Below are 21,022 nucleotides of genomic sequence, written 5' to 3'. Positions count from 1 at the left end.
AGTCCTAGGTGAGTCGCTTAGCTGGCTCCTCTGCTCTTCGGGGATGAAATATCTGTGTGTCTTTCAGCAGTGCGGAGGAGGGAAAGGAAACTATACGTGTACGTGACAAGCAAAAGCAAAGAAAGTTCTCAAACAGCTGTGTGCACCTGGGAATTTGTTAAAAATGCAGATCCTGATTCGGGAGGGGGGACGAGATTCTGCATTTCTAACCAGCTCTCAGGTGACGCTGATGCTACCGGTCTGCGGACCACACTTTGAGAAGCAGAGCAGTTTGTGCGGAGTCTGAGGAGCTGAGTCTCTGAGCTGAGGGCAGGGCGGCTGCTGCAGGTTTCTGAGTCAGGAGTGCCCTGGGCAGGTGCACAGGTCTGAAATGTAATTCATGAGTTCTCAAGGTCAGAGGAAGGGGAAATGGGTGGGTAGGTGCCCTGGCCTTTGCACACAGCAGGGCTAGACCGAAACCTCCACAACAAAACCCAGCAGTGACCGAGCATTTCCCCGGGCCCTGCCTGCAGCAACTCCTGAGACCACCTTTTTTAAGTACAGTCATTGAAGCTCAGAAGGGTTAAGTAACCTCTTCGAGATCACACAGCTTCAAGTGGCTAAGCTTAGATTCAAAGTCAGATTTGGATTTGTGGATTCCTCTGCGCCAGTGGTTTGCATTCCCAGCTATACATCAGAATTGTTTGGGGAGTTTTAAAAACAGCAATGCCAGGTCCTCCACTTCAGACCAATCAGATTGGATCTCTGTGTAAGAGGCCCAGGACATGGGCATTATTTTAAGCCCCCTAGGTGGTACATGGGGCCGTCCAGGAGAGCTAACCAAAGCTCCGTCCACACCAGTGAGCATCAACTATGACTACTCACTGTGGTCACCTGGAACCTTAAAAAATCCAGACTAAGAATCTTTGGGGTGGGGACCCATCTTGGACCCAAGCATCAGTACTATTTAAACCTCCTCAGATAACTTCAACGTGCAGCCAGGATTGAGAACCACCAGTGTCCTATGCTGTAGTGATGTGGGGCGGGCCAGTCTCTCCACTGAAGGAATGGTTAGATGGATGGACGGACAGATAAATGACTGATGGATAGATGGAGGGATGGATGGACACACCGCTTTTCTCTGGCCTCTATATCCCTTTCTACAATCTGCAGGTTTTGAACTTAATGACCCCGACGATGCTCCAAGCTTCCGGATTCCACGCCTCTAGTTTGAATATCACGTTCCCTCCCTGCCCCCTCCAGCGTTACCAGAGCCTGCAAATCCTGAGAATCACGCAATAGCCCTTCAGCTGCAATCATTCTTTCTGTCAGAGTCATCATGAGCTGTCGGGCTTTGGAGCTGGAACACTTAAATTGGTCCACCAGAAAGTGCTGGATGTTTTCCATCTGTTTCCAGAAAGCTTCCATCTGTGAAATGAGAATGAGATGCAAGAGGTGGGGGGAGAAAACTTATTTAAGAAAGCTTTAAAGCTGTCCGGCTCAGGCTTGGGCATTACTATTCACCCCTTATCACAAACTGAGATTAGAAACAATTCTACAAGTTGGAGAAAGTTATCTTGGCAACGATCACATTCTCCATTCTCTTTGTAGGTGCCAGTCAGTTTGGAGGTGGCTTTTCAGCAAACACCAACGGGCTGCTGATAAGAAAGGCAAGCACCATGAATCTCTCAAACAGCTGAAAGACTGCCCGGCAGTGGGGTAGGGAGCGGGGCGGGTGCATGAAATTCCACAATGCGCTCCTGGAAGCTTCCAGATCTTTAAAGGGGATTAAACGCATCCTGGAAATAAAAGCACGAATGGCCATTTAATTATTGATTATTGTCCTAAAAGTATAAAAGAACAATATGACAGAGATGACGACGACCATAAAAACATTTTGCCTTCAAATCTTTTTCCTTTCTCCACCATCTTATCAGGAGCAGAGTAGGGAATCGCCAAGTGGTTTAGAATGTTGGGGGCTAAATTTTTGTCGCTGCAGCCTTCCAGACCCTAAGAACAACGATGCCCATAGTCATAGCAACTTTCCTTTACGGCACTCAGGTTACAAGCCAGGCTCCGTCCTTCACGCATTTTATTTCTAGATAAAATATGTATCGGAGGTACAGGGAACAGGCTCAGGAAGTTAGGTCACTCGTCAAGAGTCACAGAGGCAACAAGAAGCAGAGGCATATTTGATGCAGGTCCCTTCAAGTCCCACAGCTGTGATTTTCTCCATCTTGGTTCCACCTCTCAGATGCTGAGAAGGATGTTGCTTGCTGGGCAGGGTCAGGAGAAAACCCACACCTGCGCGAACCAGCACCTCTTCGTAAGTTTGCTGTCCTGTCTCAAGGGCCTCGTGGCAGCTCAGCAAACCCTTTATCTTCACTGGCCACCTCCTCCCTCACATTCGCACCCGGCTCTCGCCCCCTCTCGCCCCATCAGACGACTTCCTTTCCAACTATCAGAGAATGTGGACTATCATCTGTGAATTCCTGCACACCCGGAACCAGAGCTCTACATCCAAGCAGCTTCGCCTCTTCTCTTCCCATCGCAGAGAACGAGGATGCCCACTCCGCTCTTCTGAAAAACTCGTGATGCCCCTGGCATCCATGACCTGACTTTCTCCTGCTTCTTAAAGGTCCATACTCTGCTTCTTGTCTTGATTCTCCTTGATTCCGGCTCCTTCAGTGCTGCCAAGATCCAAGATCTGGCATGAGGCTCCTTTCTTTACCCCTTCCACGCACACCCCTGGACCAGAAGCATCTCAGTTAGTGAAGGACACCAATACTTCAGAGACTCTTATGAGAATGATCAATCCTCTGCCTGAAATGTGCAGACACGGACAAAATATTCCACGGCTTTGGGGAGTCCATGCACCACCAGAATCTGGGCTGAGTGCCCTCCCTTAGCCATCTCATCCCGAGAATATCCCCGCTCTCCGTGTGATCCTACCTGAGCTTAGTGGGGACTCTCCACCCCCAGGCATCTCCAACTCAGGATGTCAAGCCACACTCACCATCTTCCCTCCCAACTTGTTCTCCTTCTGGGATCCTTATTTCTGTAGACCTGATCCTCTATACCCTCCTCTTCCCACCACCTCCTTAGATACCACCCTATCAGCTCTCCCACTTTTTCTTACCTCTCCATCCCTACTGCAATTGCCTTCCTGAAATTCCTACTGGATTATCCCCAAAGTCCCTAACAACCCTCCACACAGCAGCCTGGGCAGTCCTTCTAAAACACGGCCAAGCCACCCTCTGCTGCTTCAGTGACTCCCATCTCCTTGGCATGAGACGAAAACCCTCAGGGAAGACCTCCGGCTTTATCCTGCTCAGCCTGCTTCGTAGCCCTGGCTCCCTTCTCTGCCCACCCACTGGACAGCATCCATCCACACTTCTCTCCAAAAGCTTCTCGATGACCCTTTCTTCTACAAAGACCTTCACAACCCTGGGGTAAAATGAATCGTTCTCCCCACTGTACCTCAGTCTTCCCATACTTCTATCTATCATGGCACTTGTAACCCACAAAGTCCTCATCCGTTCGCCTGTCAGTCCCCCCCACCAGGCAGGCCTGGGCATCTCCCTGGCGGGGCCAGGTCTAAGTTCATTTTGAATTCCCAGAGTCCAACACAACACCTGCGTGCCAAGAAAATATTTGTTTAATTTGTAATATGTGAACAGCAGGTAGTAGAACCTCAAAGCAAAAAAGAGAGTTTGAGGGAAGCCATCCTCTCTAGAATTTAAAACACGCTTTTATGAGTGATGCCTGGAGTTTGAGAAGTTAGCAGCTGGCATCTGCTCTAAGCCACAAGGCGGTAAGGACACATAGGGTTAGAGTGATCTTTGCTTTGAATGATAAAAAGATCGATGTAAAATTTAAACAAGGAGAATTCATTAAGAGGAAAAAAAGACTCCCTCAGTAAATCTTGGCCCCTTAATTATACCTTCTCTATCACTAACTTCAGAAACTGGATCCCTGGCTCCAGAGCAGAATGCAACAGGGAATTCTAGTATTAAACATGCTTCTAGGTACCATCTCTTTAATCTCGCCAAACGAACTGTCCCAGAAACCACGCTTTTTATATGGGAAGGAAAATCCACCACATACATTAGCTATTAGATGCTCAGAATATTCTCTCTCTTTCTTTTCTACATCTGCCAGGGTGATGTATTCAGAGTCACCAGCACCCAACATCTCCGTGTTTGACAGTCTGACCTGAAGTCTCTTTTCTAATTCCTCCAAATCCTGGAGAAAAAAAGAAAAAGGTAAATATAGAAAAAACCTAATGTATCTTAAATTCTAGAGAAGAAATGCTTTTATTTTCACCCCATTATCATAAAATATTTCTTAACCATAATTAAATGCTTTGGGTGTTGTCCTACTGAAGGACTGATGATAAAAATCATCAAAGGGCCTCGGGAATAATGGATTACATATTTTCTTCTATAGTTTTTCCCTCATCCCCCCAAAACAGGCCATATTTTAAAAACAATGAAATAGTATCTTCCTATCTTTGTGAAGTCCGGGAACATGTCATGACATCTGGGGTGTGGGATGGAATGTCTCCTCCCCACTCCTCTGGTTTCCATGGGGAAGGATTACTTAGTACACCCCAGGGAGGAAGTGATATGTATTTGACTGGCGGTTCCAAAGCAGGAAGTGAGCACAGCCCCTAGCTTGCCCAACCTCTTCCTCTTTGGGATGAACCATTCAGGGGAGGCCACTGCTCTGGTGCGGCCTCAGCCCAGAGTGAGCTGGGCAGCAAAGGTCCATCTTCTGTGTGGGGAGGCCTGAGGTGGCCCAGCTTTGCCAGTAAGCAATTTAGCTAATCCTGGGATTCAGTGTTAGGAAGCAAGCCATGATCGCTGTGCACCTAAGCTATGTCTTCCAAGCTGGCCCCTTTCAGTGATGAAGCTGACATTTCTCTGTCTCCCCAATGCTTTCTCTTAATTAACTCAGAACTTAGAAGGAAAAGGGGAACCCTATGTATGGAGTCCTTCAGACCCCAACCTGGAGTGTGGAGGGTTTGTTTTCTGTTCTGTCCTGTTTTCTGGGCTGTTCTGTTTTCTCTAGACCTATGTTCACTGACATGTCATCAACACTGGTGTGGGTCCAAATCCATTATTGATTATCCAAGCAGAAGCCACATGTGACTTCTAATTCTCACAGCGTCTCTACAAGAGAGAAATGAGGGTTCTTTTCCAGATGAGGAATCTTATCTATGGGACGTTGAGATATTTCGTCCAAAGTCTCCCAGTAGGAAGTGGTGTGCTAGGCGAGGCCCCTTAGGCTCACTGACTCCAGAGCCCCACTCTTCTAACTGCACGCACTATGCTGCTTCTCTCCAAAGCAGCTGCTATTTCTGGGCACTTCTCATCTTCATCTAGAAGTTCTGAGGCTGTTGTCAATATTATAGGAAAGTATGCATTTAAAGCCCTGGCCAGACTACATCCACTGAACAGTAGCCACTGACATAATTAAGATGCTCTGGAAGTGGTAGAGGTGGGATTTGATCCCAGGCCTGCAGATACCAAAGCTCTTATTCTTTCCATATGACATTCATTACTAGTACAATTACAAGTATCACCACCATTATCATTCTTTTTGTCATTGGAGAGTCATTTAAACTCGTTGAGCCTCAACTTCCTCAGCTATAAACAAAAAGAATGATGGTCACTCACAGGGCTGTTGTGAAGATTAAATAATGTGTGTAAAGCACTCTGTGCATCGCCTGATGAGGACGATCACAGTAGTGGTGGTACTGAGGATGATGACAATGATGTTAACAAAAATGAAGACGTACTGCCTTCTCCCTGGAAGGGAGTGATGAATCCTCCCCCTTGGAATCCAGAAGAGTGAGGAAGAAACACTCCCTCCTCCCAGTCCCCCAAATCTCATGGTTGCAGTGATAAGGATGGTAATGATGACTATGATGAAGATAAGGGTGGTGATGGAAGGAATGAGGATTATGACAATGATATGATAATGAAGATGAAAGTCGTGATGGCAGAAGTGAGGATGATGAGGATGATGGTGGAGGTGGTGATGGTCACGGTAACGAGGATGAGAATAACGATGCAGATGAGGATGACGGTGGCAATGGGAGGAGTAAGAATGATGGCAACAATGATGGTGGCGATGATGAAATGTTGGTAGTGGTGGTGGTAATGAGGAGGATGGTGATGGTGGTGGTAATGAGGATGATGAGAATGATGAGGAAGATAATGATAACAGTGGTGATGGTCATAATAAGAATGATTACGACAATGATGAAAATAATAAAGATGGTGGTGGCGATGGCGATGATGATGCTAATGATAGTGGTGGTGGTGACTGTGTTGGTAATAAAACAATAATAATGACGATGATGATGATGAAGATGATTGTGCTGGTGTTGGTGGGAATGGGAATGACGGCAGCGATCATATAATCAGGGTCTGGTTGTTACTTTGCTAGGTGCTTCATACAAATTTTATTCTTTCTGTAATCCCACAGGATGGGAATTAGAATCCCATTGCACAAAGGAACAACCTAGGATTCTGAGTGTTTGTGAAAGACAGGACCAGGATATCAATCTCCGCCACTGTGACTCCAGGGTAGCCCTGACTCATTTTGCTGCACATAAAACAATATAAAGCTTGTATAAAAGACTGAAATGAGAAGAATGCAAAGTAGTAGGAAGAGTTATAACCAATAAGCGAATTATATATTTTAAAATACCCCACATTTGTACAGAAAATAGAATCAATAGTGGTTCTCTTTGAGTAGTGGGTATGACCAACATCCTTTTTTTTTCTACTTCTAATATTTTTCCACATTTTAATAACACGCACTGTTAGTTTTATGTTTATAGCTATACTTTTATACACCATATTTGTTGAAAAGTATATATTGTAATAAACTATTTTTATACATAAAAATACTTTACTATAATGTGTTTTATATATCATAATAAACTATTTTTAAGTTATTTTGAAATATAGGTTGAAGACTTACATTTTCTTGTTTTGAGAGAATCTTCTGGTATAATTCATCATCCGTCTTCTTTTTAGGAAGAAGGTCAAGGAGGCACATTTTAAAAATCTGAATAAACATCTATTGCCAAAAAGGGAAACATAACAAAGAGAAAGGTTTCAACAATGGTATTTCTCTTCCCTCCTTTTTCTCCTACCTCCTTCTTTCTCTCTCCCCCAACTGCCCACACACTTTTTGCTCTAGGAAAAGACCTCAGATTAAAAGTCATGACAATGGCCTGTAATGGACTGCATTTTCATGAAGCCTCTAAAGAAAAATGCTTCATTTCTTCTGCACATATCTATGAGGAGCCCACTCTGTGGGAAGCCCCCACTTTCCCCGTTTCCATGAGTCAAGAAAACAGACGAGGCGAAGGGGGGTTGCTTCTTTGTGGAAAGAATCAGAGAGATGGTTGTACAGAAATGGGATGTGTAAAGTCATCTACTCCAACCCCCTGTCTCAATGGATGGACATGGACCCAAGAAGGGTCCTCCATAGGCAGGGACACCCTGGCAAGTCCAAGGGTGCTGTGTCCACAATTGGTTTAATCATTCACCTATTGCTGGACATCTGAGTATTTCCAGTTTGGGGCTATTACAAATAAAGCTGCTATGGACATTCACATACAGGTTTTTGACTGAACATATGTGTTTCTGAGATGAATGTCCAAGACTGCAACTGCTGGGTCTCCTGGTAATTGTATATTTCGTTTTATGAGAAATCACCTGTCTTCCAGAGTGGCATTTTATATTCCCACCAGCAATGTATGAGTGATCCAGTTTCATTACAACCCCACAAGCATTTGGTGGCGTTGTTATTTTTATTTTTGTCATTCTGATAGGTGTGTAGTCATATCTCATGTGGTTTTAATTTGCATTTCCCTAATGGCTTAATGATGTTGAACATCTTTTCATGTGCTTTTGTGTGTGTTTCCTTGCCAGCCGTATATTCTTTTCGGTGAAATAATCTGTTCATGTCTTTTGCCCATTTTCTAATCGGATTGTTTACTTATTTCTTTTTCTTTTTCTATTATTATTATTATTTTTTAACATCTTTATTGGAGTATAATTGCTTTACAATGGTGTGTTAGTTTCCGCTTTATAACAAAGTGAATCAGCTACACATATACATATTTCCCCATATCTCCTCCCTCTTCAGTCTCCCTCCCACCCTCCCTATCCCACCCCTCTAGGTGGTCACAAAGCACCCAGCTGATCTCCCTGTGCTACGCGGCTGCTTCCCGCTAGCTATCTATTTTACATTTGGTAGTATATATAAGTCCGTAGCACTCTCTCATTTCATCCCAGCTTTCCCTGCCCCCTCCCCATGTCCTCAAGTCCATTCTCTACGTCTGCATCTTTATTCCTGTCCTGCCCCTAGGTTCTTCAGGACAGTTTTTTTTTTTTTTTCTTTTAGATTCCATATATATGTGTTAGCACATGGTATTTGTTTTTCTCTTTCTGACTTAACTTCACTCTGTATGACAGACTCTAGGATTGAGGTTTGAGAGTTCCTCATATATTCTAGGTACTAGTCCTTTTTTAGAATGTGGCTTGCAAAATATTGCCTCAGTCTTTTCATCTTCTTAACACGATTTTTTGCAGAGCAGAAGTTTTTTATTTTGATGAGTTTCAATTTGTTTTCCGTTTTATGGGCCACACTTTTGGTGTTAATCTAAGAACTCTTTCCTTAGATCCCAAAGATTTTCCCCTTTGTTTTTTTTTTCTAAAAGATTCATAGTTTTATATTCTACATTTAAGTACATGATCCATTTTAAGTTAGTTTTTGTATGAGGTATGAGGTTTAGCTTGAGGTTCATTTTGTTTTGCTTATGGATGTCCAACTGCATGATTTAATGAAAAGCTTATCATTCCTCCACTGAACTCCATTTGCACCTCTGTCAAAGGTCAGTTAGACATATTTGTGTAGTAAGGCGCTTTTTTTTTTTTTGAAGAATAATTGACATAACCAGCTTTGTTCTTTCTCAAGACTGCTTTGGCTATTTGGGGTCTTGTGGGTTCATACAAATTTTAGGATTGTTTGTTCTATTTGAAACATGCCATTCAGATTTTGATAGGGATTGCATTGAATCTGTAGATTACTTTGGGTAATACAGACATTTTAACAATACTAATTCTTTCAACCCATGAGCATGGAATATCTTTCCATTTATTTGTGGCTTCTTTGATTTCTTCCATCAATGTCAAGTTTTCAGTGTACAAGTTTTTCACCTCCTCAGCTAAATTTATTCCTAGGTCTTTTATTCTTTTTGATTGAATTGTAAATGGGATTGTTTTCCCAATTTCTCTTTCTTATAGTTTGTTTTTAGTGTATAGAAACACAACAGATTTTTGTACATTGTACCCTGTAACTTGACTGAATTTATCAGTTCTAACAGGTTTTGTCCAGTCTTTTCTATGTATAAAATCATGTCTTCTGGAAACACTGACAGCTTTACTTCTTCCTTTCCATTTTGGATGCCTTTTATTTCTTTTCCTTGCCTAACTGCTCTGGATAGTAATTCCAATATTATGTTGAATAAAGGTGGCGAGATTGGGCATCCTTGTATTGTTCTTGATCTTAGAGGAAAAGCTTTCAGCTTTTCACTGTTGAGTATGATGTTAGTTGCAGGTTTGTCATATAAGGACTTTTATTATGTTGAGGTACATTCTCTCTATACCTACTTTGTTGAGTTTTTATCACAAATGCATGTTGAATTTTGTTAAATGCTTTTTCTGTTTTGAGATGGTATGATTTCTATCCTTCATTTTGTTAATGTGGTATATCATGTTGACTGATTTGTGCATGTTGACCATTCTTGCATTCCTGGAATAAATCCCACTTAATTATGGTATATGATCATTTTAATCTGTTGCTGAATTTGGTTTGCTAATATTTTGTTGAGGATTTTTGCATCTATGTTTATCTGAGATATTCGCCTGTAATTTTCTTCTTTTTTTTTCTGGCATCCTTGTCTGGTTTTGGTATCAGGAAAATGCTGGCCTAGTGAAATGAGTTTGGAAGCATTCCCTACTCTTCAATTTTTTGTAAGAGTTTGAGAAGGATAGGTATTAAATCTTCTTTAAGTGTTGGTAGAATTTACCAGTGAAGCCATCTGGTCCTGTACTTTTGTCTGTCGGGAAGTTTTTGCATACTGATTCAATCCTCTTACTAGTAATCAGTTTATTCAGATTTTCTCTTTTCGTGATTCCATCTTGGAAGAGTCCATGTTTCTAGGAATTTATCCATTTCTTCTTGGTTGTCCAATCGTTGGCACGTAATTGTTCATAGTAGTCTCTTATGATCCTTTGTATTTCTGTGGTATCAGTTGTAACTGCTCTTTCATTTCAGATTTTATTTATTTGAGCCCATTCGCTTCTTTTATTGGTGAAGCTAGTTAAAAGTTTGTCAGTTCTGTTTATCTTTTCAAAGAACCAGCCACTGTTTCATTGACCTTTTCTATGCTTTTTTTAAAGTCTATTTCATTTATTTCTGCTCTGATCTTTATTCTCCTTTCTTCTGCTAACTTTGGGCTTGGTTTTTTCTTCTTTTTCTAGTTCCTTGGGTGTAAAATTGGATTGTTTTTCTGAGATTTTTCTTGTTTTTTTTGAGGTAGGCCTGTATGGCTATGAACTTCCCTCTAGAAACTGCTTTTGCTGCATCCCATAGATTTTGGTAAATTATATTTCCACTTTTATTTGTCTCAAGGCATTTTGTGATTTCTCCTTTGATTTATTCATTGACCCATTGGCTGTTCAGTAGCACATTGTTTAATATTCACATATTTGTGATTTTTCCAGTTTTCTTCCTGTACAGGTATCCCTCGTTTTATTGAACTGTGCTTTATTGCACTTTGCAGATATTTCATTTTTTATAAATTGAAGGTTTGTAGCAACCATGTGTTGAGCAAGTCTATCGGCATCATTTTTCCAACAGCATTTTCTCACTTTGTGTTTCTGTGTAACATTTTGGTAATTCTTGCAATATTTCAAACCCTTCACCAGCAAAAGGATTACAGTTTGCTGTAGGCTCAGATAACGGTTAGCATTTTTAAACAACAAAGTATTTTTTAATTAAGGTATGTACATTGTTCTCATAGACATAATGCCATTGCACACTTAAGAGACTACAGTATAAACATAACTTTCATATGCACTGGGAAACCAAAAATTCATGTGACTCACTTTATTGTGATATTTGCTTTATTGCAGTCATCTGGAACTGAACCCACAATATCTCCAAGGTATGCCTGTAATTGATGTCTAGTTTCATACCATTGTGGTTGGAAAAGATGCTTGATGTGATTTTGATCTTAAATTTATTGGGGCTTGTTTTGTGACTTAACATATCATCTATTCTGGAGAATGTTCCATGTGCACTTGAGAAGAGTGTGAATTCTGCTGCTTTTGGATGAAATATTCTGTTTATATATATTAAGACTATGTGGTCTAATGCGTACTGTAAGGTTGACGTTTCCTCACTGAATTTCTGTCTGGATGATCAATGCATTGATGTAAATGGGATATTAAAGCCCCCTGCTATAATTGTATTGTTGTCAGTTTCTCCCTTTAGATCTGTTAATATTTGCTTTAGATGTTTAGTTGCCCCTATATTGGACGCATAAATATTTACAAATGTTATATCCTCTTGTTGCACTGACCCCTTTATCATTATATAATCCCCCTCTTTTTCTTTTATTACAATCTTTATTTTAAAGACTACTTTTTTCTCATGTAAGTATAGCTATACCAGCTTTCTTTTGCTTTCCATTTGCATGGAACATCTTTTTCCATGTCTTCACCTTCAGTCCATGTGTGTACTTGTGTACATATACCTTTAATGAGTCTCTTGTAGGCAGTATATAGCTGGGTCTTGTTTTTTTAATCCATTCAGTCACTCTATGTCTTTTGATTAAAGAATTTAGTACTTTTACATTTAAAGTAATTATTGATAGGTATGTACTTATTGCCATTTTGTTAATTGTTTTCTGGCTGTTTTGTTGTTACTTTCTGTTCCTTTCTTTTACTCTTGCTCTCTTCCCTTGTGGTTTGATGACTTTCTTTAGTGTTTTGCTTAGATTCTTTTCTTACTATCTTTTGTGTATCTAATATAGGTTTTTGTTTTGTGGGTACCATGATGCTCATATAATATTTATATATTTAACAGTATATTTTAAGTTGATAGCAAATTAAGTTTGAGTGCAATCTAAAACTCTACATTTCCCACCCACCCTCTGCTCCTGGCACACACATATTATGCTTCTTGATGTCACATTTTACATCTTTTTATTTTGTGTTTCTGTGATTATTATAGTTATAGTTTTACTACTTTTGTCTTTCAATCTTCATACCAACTTTATAAGTGATTAATTAACTACCTTTACTATATAATTACCTTTACTAGTAAGATTTTTACTTTTGTATGCTTTCTTGTTACTAATTAATGCTCTTTCTTCTCAGGTTAAAGAAGTCCCTTTAACAATTCTTGTAAGGTTGCTTTAGTGGTGATAATATCCTTTAGCTTTGGCTTGTCTGGAAAACCCTTTATCTCTCCAATTCTAAACAATAACCTTGCTGGGTAGAGTATTCTTGATTGGAAGTTTTTGCCTCTCAGCATTTTAAATATATCGTGGCACTCCTTCTGGCCTGCAAAGTTTCTGCTGAAAAATCTGCTTATTGTCTTTTGGGGGTTCCCTTGTAGTTAACAAGTTGTTTTTTAATCTTGTTGCCCTAAGATTCTCTCTTTAACTTTTGACTTTTAAATCTTAATGTATCTTGGTGTGGATCTTTTTGGGTTCATCTTTTTTGGAACTCTCTGGGCTTTCTGGATCTGGATGTCTGTTTCCTTCCCCTGGTTAGGAAAGTTTCAGCCATTATTTCTTTAAATATGTTTCCTGCCCCTCTCTCTCTTCTCCTTCTGGGACCCCTGGTATTGCGAACATTATTTCATGTGATATTGTCCCATAGGTCCCTTAAGCTATCCTCACTTTTTAAAATTCTGTTTTCCTTTTGCTGTTCTGCTTGGGTGCCCTGTCTTCTAGACCACTGATTTTTTCTTCTGCTTCACCTAGTCTACTGTTAAACCCCCTAGTGTATTTTTCAGTTCAGTTATTGTATACTTTGGCTCTGTGACTTCTGTTTGGTACTTATATTTTCTATCTCTTTTTTGAAGTTCTCACTCTGTTCATCCATTCTTCTCCCGAGTTTGATGAGCATTCTATGACCATTATTTGAACTCTTTAATCAGGTAAATTACTTATCTCCTTTTCATTAAGGCTTTTTTCCTGACGTTTTATCTTGTTCTTTTGTTTGAACATATTGCTCTGTTTCCTCATTTTGATTGACTGTGTTGGTTTCTATGTATTAGGCAAAACAGCTACCTCTCCCAGTCTTGAAGAAGTGGACTTGTAAAAGATGAACTTTATCTTTCAACCTTGCCCTAGCTCATGGTTGTCTCTCAAACCTTTGTGATTATCTAAGCAGCCTAATATATTCTTTTTCATTCTTTTTTTTTTTTAAATTAATTAATTTATTTTTGGCTGTGTTGGGTCTTCATTGCTGCACGCGGGCTTTCTCTGGTTGCAGTGAGCAGGGGCTACTCTTCGTTGCGGTGAGTGGGCTTCTCATTGCGGTGGCTTCTCTTGTTGTGGAGCATGGGCTCTAGGCGTGTGGGCTTCAGTAGTTGTGGCTCACGGGCTTAGTTGCTCCGCAGCAGCCTAATTTATTCTTGATGGGTCCCACTTGTTGAGGGTATGCCAAGAGTGTTAGTCATGAAGGAGATGTTCACCAGTTTTTAGGTCTTTTTCAGAGGGATCTATTTCATACGTAGCTATAGATTCAGTGTGTCCATGGGAGGAGGTGAGAACAGGATCTTCCTACGCAGTCATCTTGGACTGCCCCCATGGTAAGACACTTTTAAATGCACGGGTGAGCAAATGCTTTTCTCCAAATGTCCACAAAGTAAATATTTTGGGGTTTGCAGGCCATACTATCTCTTTGCAACTACTGAACTCTGCTGTTACAGCACGAAGGCAGCCATAGGTGATGTGTAAAAGAATAGTATGGCCAGATTGGCCCAAGGGCCATAGTTTATGATCCTTGTTTTAAGGTTTGTTAAACACTCTCTGTGCCAGGCTAATATATCTATTACCTCAAATGATCATCACAGTGGGAGGTTGGTACAATATTCCCCATTTTACAGATGAGGAACTCTCAGTTGAGAAATCTGGACAACTGGCCTCATGTCACAAGGGACATCCATGAGGGACAGACCCAGAACTCTTCACCAACCTTCATTATGCTTGCCAATGCTAATAAGCTCTAAAAAGACAAAAATTGTCTTGACTTTCCAACCACTGAAGTCTGAGGCTATGTACAGTAACATTCTTTTCTCAAGATGTTAATCTCAAGCCTATTTTCTTTTTGACCCCAAACTGAATCAGTAACGTTTACAGGTCTTGTCCCATTCCTTTGAATTGTAAACACTTTTTAATTTGGAATAATTATGGACTTAGAGGAAGATGAAAAACAGTACAGAGTTCTGTGCGCTTTGTCCCCAGGGGTGACATCTTACATCACTGTGGTACAATATCAAACCTGAAAATGGACATAGGTCCAATACAGTTAACTACAGACCTTACTCAGTTTTCACCCATTTTTACATGCACTCATTTGTGCGTATATGTGTGCGTGTGGATCTATGCAATTTTTCCCCATGTATTGCCACAATCAAGATAGAGAATTTTCCAGCACCAGGAGAAATCCGCTAGTCCTAGTGCTCCTCTGATATTAGCCACCCCGCTCCCATACCCCCTGATCTATTTTCTTTTCTGCCATTCTGCTTTTAAAGGTTACCACTTCCTAGACAAGCCCAGCACCAGTGTCTTCCTCCTCAAGGGCCACCAGAGAGCTCTAAGCTTCTTGGCTGCATGGTGGTCACATCTGGTCTGAGTCACTTCTGAATCCTGACCTGTGACAGTGGATCTCTACCAGAGAGATGAAATTTGAAGTCTTTGTGTAACATGGTTCCCTCCTGTTCCCCATGTTTCTCTAGGTCTTACACACAATGAAGACATGCCCTGCAGTGAATGGAAGGCCATGCTTAGAAAGCAGCTCTCCCAGGGTGGCGACGGTGTCAACCAGACACATTTCCATTGAGCACCTACTATGTGTAGGGCACTGTTCTGGGCTCTGAGGATACACAGACCTTGGACTCAGACAAACCTCATTTGGGTTCTGACTCTGCAGTTTACCAGCTGTGTGATCGTGGGCAACTGACTAGACCTCTCTGAGACTCAGGTTCCTCATGAGTGGAACAGCACTGAGGTTTCAATGAGATCAGACATTTAAAGTGTTTAGCCTAGCAGAGTTTCAGTGCTTCATAAATGATGCTGTGATGACGCAGATCACACAGCCCAACAGAGCCCAGAACTTTGCCTACAGAGAACTTTCAAAGTGGGACTTCACTTCTAGTAATTCCATGCAGTAAAAGCTGGAAGTATATTATTTTCACACCTTTCCTAAAGTGGCCCAGAGAGGGGAAGTGACTTACAAAAAGTCACACAGCTCTTAAGTGTCAAAGGGTGGATTAGAACCCAAGTTTCTAATTCCTAATCTGGTGCTCCTGGAACTTTCCCAGGTTCCAGCTTAAGTATCTCCCTCCAGGGAAGCCTGACCACCTCCCTGAAGCCTACACACCCTCAGGTCCTCTCTTACATGCCCTCATGGTACTCCATCATTCGCTTTGTCATACTTTTTGCCTCTGTGCATTTTGTGCAGTCCATTGACTGCCATCTCTCTCCCGGACAGTGGGCTCCATAAAGGCAGGGGCTGTCCCCAGTATTGTGTCCAGAAGGGCGGGGAGGCTGCCCACAGATGAGTGACAGTGAATGCTCTCTTCATGACAGTAGGCTGCTTCCCTGTGGGCATTTGCTGGCTGCTCCAGGGGCGAGGGGCCAGGACCACGTCACTCACCAGCTGGATGGGGCTCTGAGCACAGAAACAATCACCCTCCAGGGAGCACAGCCTTTGAGAAAATCGCCAGGGCCACCTGCCCCCAAGCAGAACCAGGTGTGGCTAAGTGAAAGCAGCCTGCAGCTGCAGGTGGGCTCGTGCCTCATGTCCATGAGCCTCTGCACAGGGGTCTGTGGGACTGTAGGAACAGGCTCGATTTCTGGAATCCTAGGATGATTTATGGTTTCAAATACTGGCACCTGTTTACGAGGCCCGTTCTGCTCACACAGAGCAAAATTTCTTTCTGTTGCATCCTCAACTTAATATTCTTTTATTTCTCCTGTTTACAATGAAGCACCTGCGGGCATATCTTTGTCTGTCTGTCACTCTCTCCATCTACCCCTCCCTTTCTCTTCCCAACAGGCCTTCTCTCTCCTCCCTTCTCTCCGTAGGTCTCCTCCCTCATTCAGTCATTCAGAGGATGTGTCTCATGGAGAAATAATTCTTTTTTTAAATTTTTTTCATTTTCATTATTTATCTTTGGCTGTGTTGGCTCTTCGTTGCTGCGCGCAGGCTTTCTCTAGTTGCGGCGAGCGGGGGCTACTCTTCGTTGCGGTGCGCAGGTTTCTCACTGTGATGGCTTCCCTTGTTGCAGAGCATGGGCTCTAGGTGCACAGACTTCAGTAGTTGTGGCACGCAGGCTCAGTAGTTGTGGCTCACGGGCTCTAGAGAGCAGGCTCAGTAGTTGTGGTGCACAGGCTTAGTTGCTCCGCAGCATGTGGGATCTTCCTGGTGCAGGGATCGAACCCGTGTCTCCTGCATTGGCAGGCGGATTCTTAACCACTGCGCCACCAGGGAAGCCCAAAATCATTCTTTTTCTTTTTTAAACCCCAGTGGCCTTGCTGCCTGGCTAACCCATGGAGGTTCTGCAGCTACAGTGGGACTCATCCCTCTGACTTTCTGTGACCTGGATCCAGTGTGGACCCATGTGCATCTGGCAGGGACCAATCTTGTTTCCTCCGTGGCTCTGACTTCTCCTTCCTTCACTCGGAGAATGCACACCCATACGAAGGTACTCAACTTCCCATCTCAGCCCCAACTTAGAACTTTATGACTTAGGGCCAGTCTCCACTCTGTGCCTCAGTTTCCCCATCTGTAAAGTGGACATAAGGATGGCACCCACCTCGCCAGGTTGTGTGAGCTTTAAAATAACCACCTGTGTAACACCCCCAGGACCTAGTACATAGTGAGCACTCATAAACCTTATGATCCCTATTATCATTCCGCTAAAAATTCTGTGCTCTTTGGTCTCCATCAGGAGGTGTGCGCAGAGAGTAGGTACCCAGCTTTCTGCTTTTAACCCCAGTGGCACTGGGTAAGGTAAATTCTGCTTCCCGTCTGCAGGCACGAATTGCTTTTCCATTTTGCGGTCGGACGCCTAACCCTGCTCTGCCTTCCCCTGTGGCAGCTCCGCTGTCACCGACACCCGTTTCCCAAGGGTCTCCGGGACTCCATGCACACGGAGAGCCTGTCTCCCGGGTCCCGAGTCCTCTACCTACCATGTGCTTCTCCTGCCTCAGCGCCGTGTCCAGATGCAGCAGGTCTTTCAAGTGAAGGTTGTAGATACACAAGTCGAGGTCCACGCTGAAAAGTCCAAAGAGAAACAGAAGAGACTTTCAGAGTATTTGATGTGGGGGGTAAGGTTACCGAGTTATCAGTACATCCCTGCAGCATAAGCCACGGTGCAACCTGAGTCCAGATTTTAAATTCTGTGGCATGCAGATTGCTCACAGCCACCCCAGGCACACAAGGAGCAATCGAAGTAGCCTCTGAAAGCCACCTGTGACTAGAAGGCAACGGCTGCCCGAGACATCAAAGACAGGACACAGGAAGAGACGGAAGGTGAGAGATGAAAAAGAGCACGCCCCCCCAGGCCCCCCCCGGCATTTTCATGTCTAGTGTCACGTGTCATCCTTCCTTTCTGCCATCATGTACACATTCTCACAGCCATTTACAGATGAGGAAACTGACTCAGGAAATCAAGGGTCAGAGAAATCAAGTCATGGTCACGTGGTCACGGGGGCAGATAACTGACAGTGTGAAGATAAAGGCCTTTGACCTTTTCTCCGACATAGGCAAATGCATCTTAAATGACTACACTCCCACCTGAACTGTTCAAGTCCTCTTTGTCCGAATGGGAAGAAACACCCCTTCCCAGCCAGGCAGGGGAGCCAAGAAGGCTGCAATTAAACGAAGTCCCTCCTTCCCGGGTCCACCTTCAGAGTCAACACCAAGCTCAGAGTTCTGAGCCCACTCTTTGCACAGCCCTGAGCCAGGCCATGCCTGGTTCAAATCACCCAGGGCTCCTTGGACTCACGGAAATTCAGATCTGAGAGAGGCCTGAGGACTGACGTGCAAACCTGCTGACTAGTTTTTTGAGCACCTACTGGGTGCCAAGCCTTACTCTGGGCTGGACAGTTTGGCGATTTAGAGCATGGGCTGCAAGATAAGGTGGTGGGGTCACACCAGGCTCCAACACTCACCTGCTGCGTGACCTTGGGCAAGTCACTCTGCCTCTCTGTGTCTCATTTTATTCTTTGAAAATGAGGGCAATATTAGCATCTACTATACAACCTTAACAACATAGGGCTGTTAAGAGGAATTAATTCATTGACTGATTAATACTTGCTCATCACTGTGCCTTTCCCAGGCTCCCACTGGGTGGTCGTGCACAGCTGTGAATAAGACAGACCTTCTCCTCGTGCTCAAAAGAGAATTAATCCCTGCAAAGTGCTTACTATTTTGTACACAGAAGACATTTAACCAGTGCTAGCTGCTGCTATGCAGTGCACGGGGCAGGTCAGTGATTAAAGGAGGTCCCCTCTGTCTCTCCCCAGGGCTCAGGCCTGGCTCCCTGACCCCCATGCTGGCCAACAGCACACATTCAGCTCCAGCTCTGACACTGGGTCACTGTGTGTCCATGGCTGAGTCCTTAACCTCTCTGGGCCTCCACTTCCTCCACTGAGCATGATACAGCCTATCAGTCTGCATCCTCCATCCCACCCCCTCCTCACCTCTCGCAGGTCAGTGCCTCGGGGAAGCTGCTCGCCCCCAGGAAGGTGCGACCGAGGAACCTGTCGTCACTGGCGGCCGAGTGCACGCTGGACGAGGAGCTGCAGTCGTCCTTCTCAGCCTGGCTCAGGCTCCCCAGGCTGCTGGAAGGCGATGCCTCCACGGGCTGGTTCGGCAAGACTGCCTGCTTTAAGGTTTCATGCAGAGATGGGTTGGAGGAACCGTCGGCCAGAGGCTGGGGCAGGAAAGAAAGCGTACTCTCAATCCACATGACCCCTCATGAGTGTTTCCGTAATTCCGCCAGTGACACACGCGGTGGCTCCCAGGAAGGCCAAGCCGGGACAGGCAGGGAGGGTATGAGTGGACGCCGTGGAGCTTCTGCCCCAGGGGCACGGCCACGGCCCTAGGGGCCTTCGTCACAGCTCTTGTCACATCATTTGTCCCCAGAGGCCAGCCCCTCTGCACCAGGCTCCTCCCCTCCAGCTATTAGCCTGGGTCTGTTCCCCGATGGCCCACCTGTACCCACCCTCGGCCGCCAGCTCTGACCTCCCCAGCAGCCCGCCTGCCCTGCCCCACCTCTCTGGCTGCTGACCCAGACCCCTGGCCCGCTCTGTCCACTGACCTGCCCTCGGATAGACTCAAAGCCCCTTAATGAGGAACTCAAGCCCCTTGCACTGCCATGACCACATGAGGTCATAGCCTAGTGCCTGGCACAGCCAGAGAGCTCAGCAAATGTCAGCCATCCCTATGTCCAGCTTCGTCTCCTGCTGCCCCCAGAGGTGCATGCCCAGGTAGCACTGAGCTGGTGGCCAGCTCCAACCCTCACTATCATTTCATGCTTCTGAGCCTTTCCAGACTCTTGTCCCCCTGCCTGAAACACCCCTAACTCACTGTCTGCTGGGCTGAAGCATCCCTCCCTCCAGACACAGACCCCTGAATCTTCCTACCCTGATCCCCGGGCCTGGCCCACACTGGGTTCCACAGGACCCTGGTCATTTCTGTCCTGCCTGCTATCACACGCCATCCTGCAATGTCCGCCAGGCTGGGAGGGCCTCCAGGGTGAGGACAGTGCTCTCCTGACCACTGGATAATCACCAGTGCCCACCACAGAGCCTGCCCGGCACGGGTGCTGATGACGAATGAATGCCCCAGGTCTGGGAGTTTTGCACCTTCCCGCACCCACCAGATGGTGAAGGAAGTGGTTCCCAATGTGTGTTCCGGGGAGCAGTCCCATGAACTATAACCAGTTACTGCTCACGGTGAGGGTCCCACAGAAAAATTAGTTTGGGAAAGTCTGCGTGAACAAGGTAGAATCATTTCTTTGGTACAGGAATTCTCAGAGCCTTCGATAGGCTCTGGCTGTCCTCAAAAGCAAATAATAATTTAAAAAACGGAACACGTACTGAGTGCGCAGACATCACACACTGTTCTAAGCCCTATGCCTAATTCCCTATCTCATCCTCAAGACAACTGGGTGAGGCAGGAGGGCCCTTTACCCCCATTTTATTGATGAAGAAACTGAGGTCCTGAGAAGTCAGGAAATGGCCAAGAGTAAACGGCTGAGATAGGAGCTGGGTTTGAGTTTGTCCTCTTTATCTCCAGGAGAGCAGGCAGCACTTTCCTCAACTTACTTGAACAGGGAACTATTTTTTTCGTGGAGCATCCCATAGGCCGAGGCCTCCTTGAAACATCAAGGAATATGCTGCTCTCTGCAAAACTCCCAGCCACAGGTGTGAACTCCTGGCTCCAGGTGTAAGACCTGAGGGTACGACTCTTGCCCTGCCACTTCCTGCAGTATGACCTTGAGCAGATCATTAACCTCTCCTGGCCTCAGTTTCCTCATGCATAAAGTGGAGAGAACAATATTATTTACCTTCTAGGAATGTTGCAAGGAATACTGAAATGTGTACTGTATGACAATGCTTAGCACTGTGCCAGCCCCGCAGTAAATGTTCAGCATCAGCTGCTGGCATTAGTCCCAGGGTCTGTAAGGATTAATGTCAGTA

At 44.3% G+C, this 21,022-nt stretch overlaps 1 protein-coding gene across 6 annotated transcripts in view; it reads right to left on the bottom strand.

Annotated features, from left to right (window-relative positions):
• Window positions 1–21,022, bottom strand: part of EVC (EvC ciliary complex subunit 1) — an 83,388-nt gene that overhangs the window by 49,006 nt on the left and 13,360 nt on the right. For 5 of the 6 annotated variants that reach the window (XM_060012821.1, XM_060012822.1, XM_060012826.1 and 2 more), the window contains 5 exons: window positions 19,019–19,251; window positions 17,504–17,588; window positions 6,976–7,074; window positions 4,087–4,224; window positions 1,249–1,407 (listed from right to left, as the gene is read on the bottom strand). In XM_060012821.1, coding sequence (XP_059868804.1) covers window positions 1,249–1,407; window positions 4,087–4,224; window positions 6,976–7,074; window positions 17,504–17,588; window positions 19,019–19,251 — 714 coding nt within the window. The remainder of the gene's footprint in view (window positions 1–1,248; window positions 1,408–4,086; window positions 4,225–6,975; window positions 7,075–17,503; window positions 17,589–19,018; window positions 19,252–21,022) is intronic. The other variant, XM_060012823.1, reaches the window with a different exon arrangement.

This window comes from Delphinus delphis, chromosome 5 (genome assembly GCF_949987515.2).
Source record: "Delphinus delphis chromosome 5, mDelDel1.2, whole genome shotgun sequence".
NCBI classification, from domain to species: Eukaryota; Metazoa; Chordata; class Mammalia; order Artiodactyla; family Delphinidae; genus Delphinus; species Delphinus delphis.
This window is presented reverse-complemented; position numbering and strand designations above follow the sequence as displayed.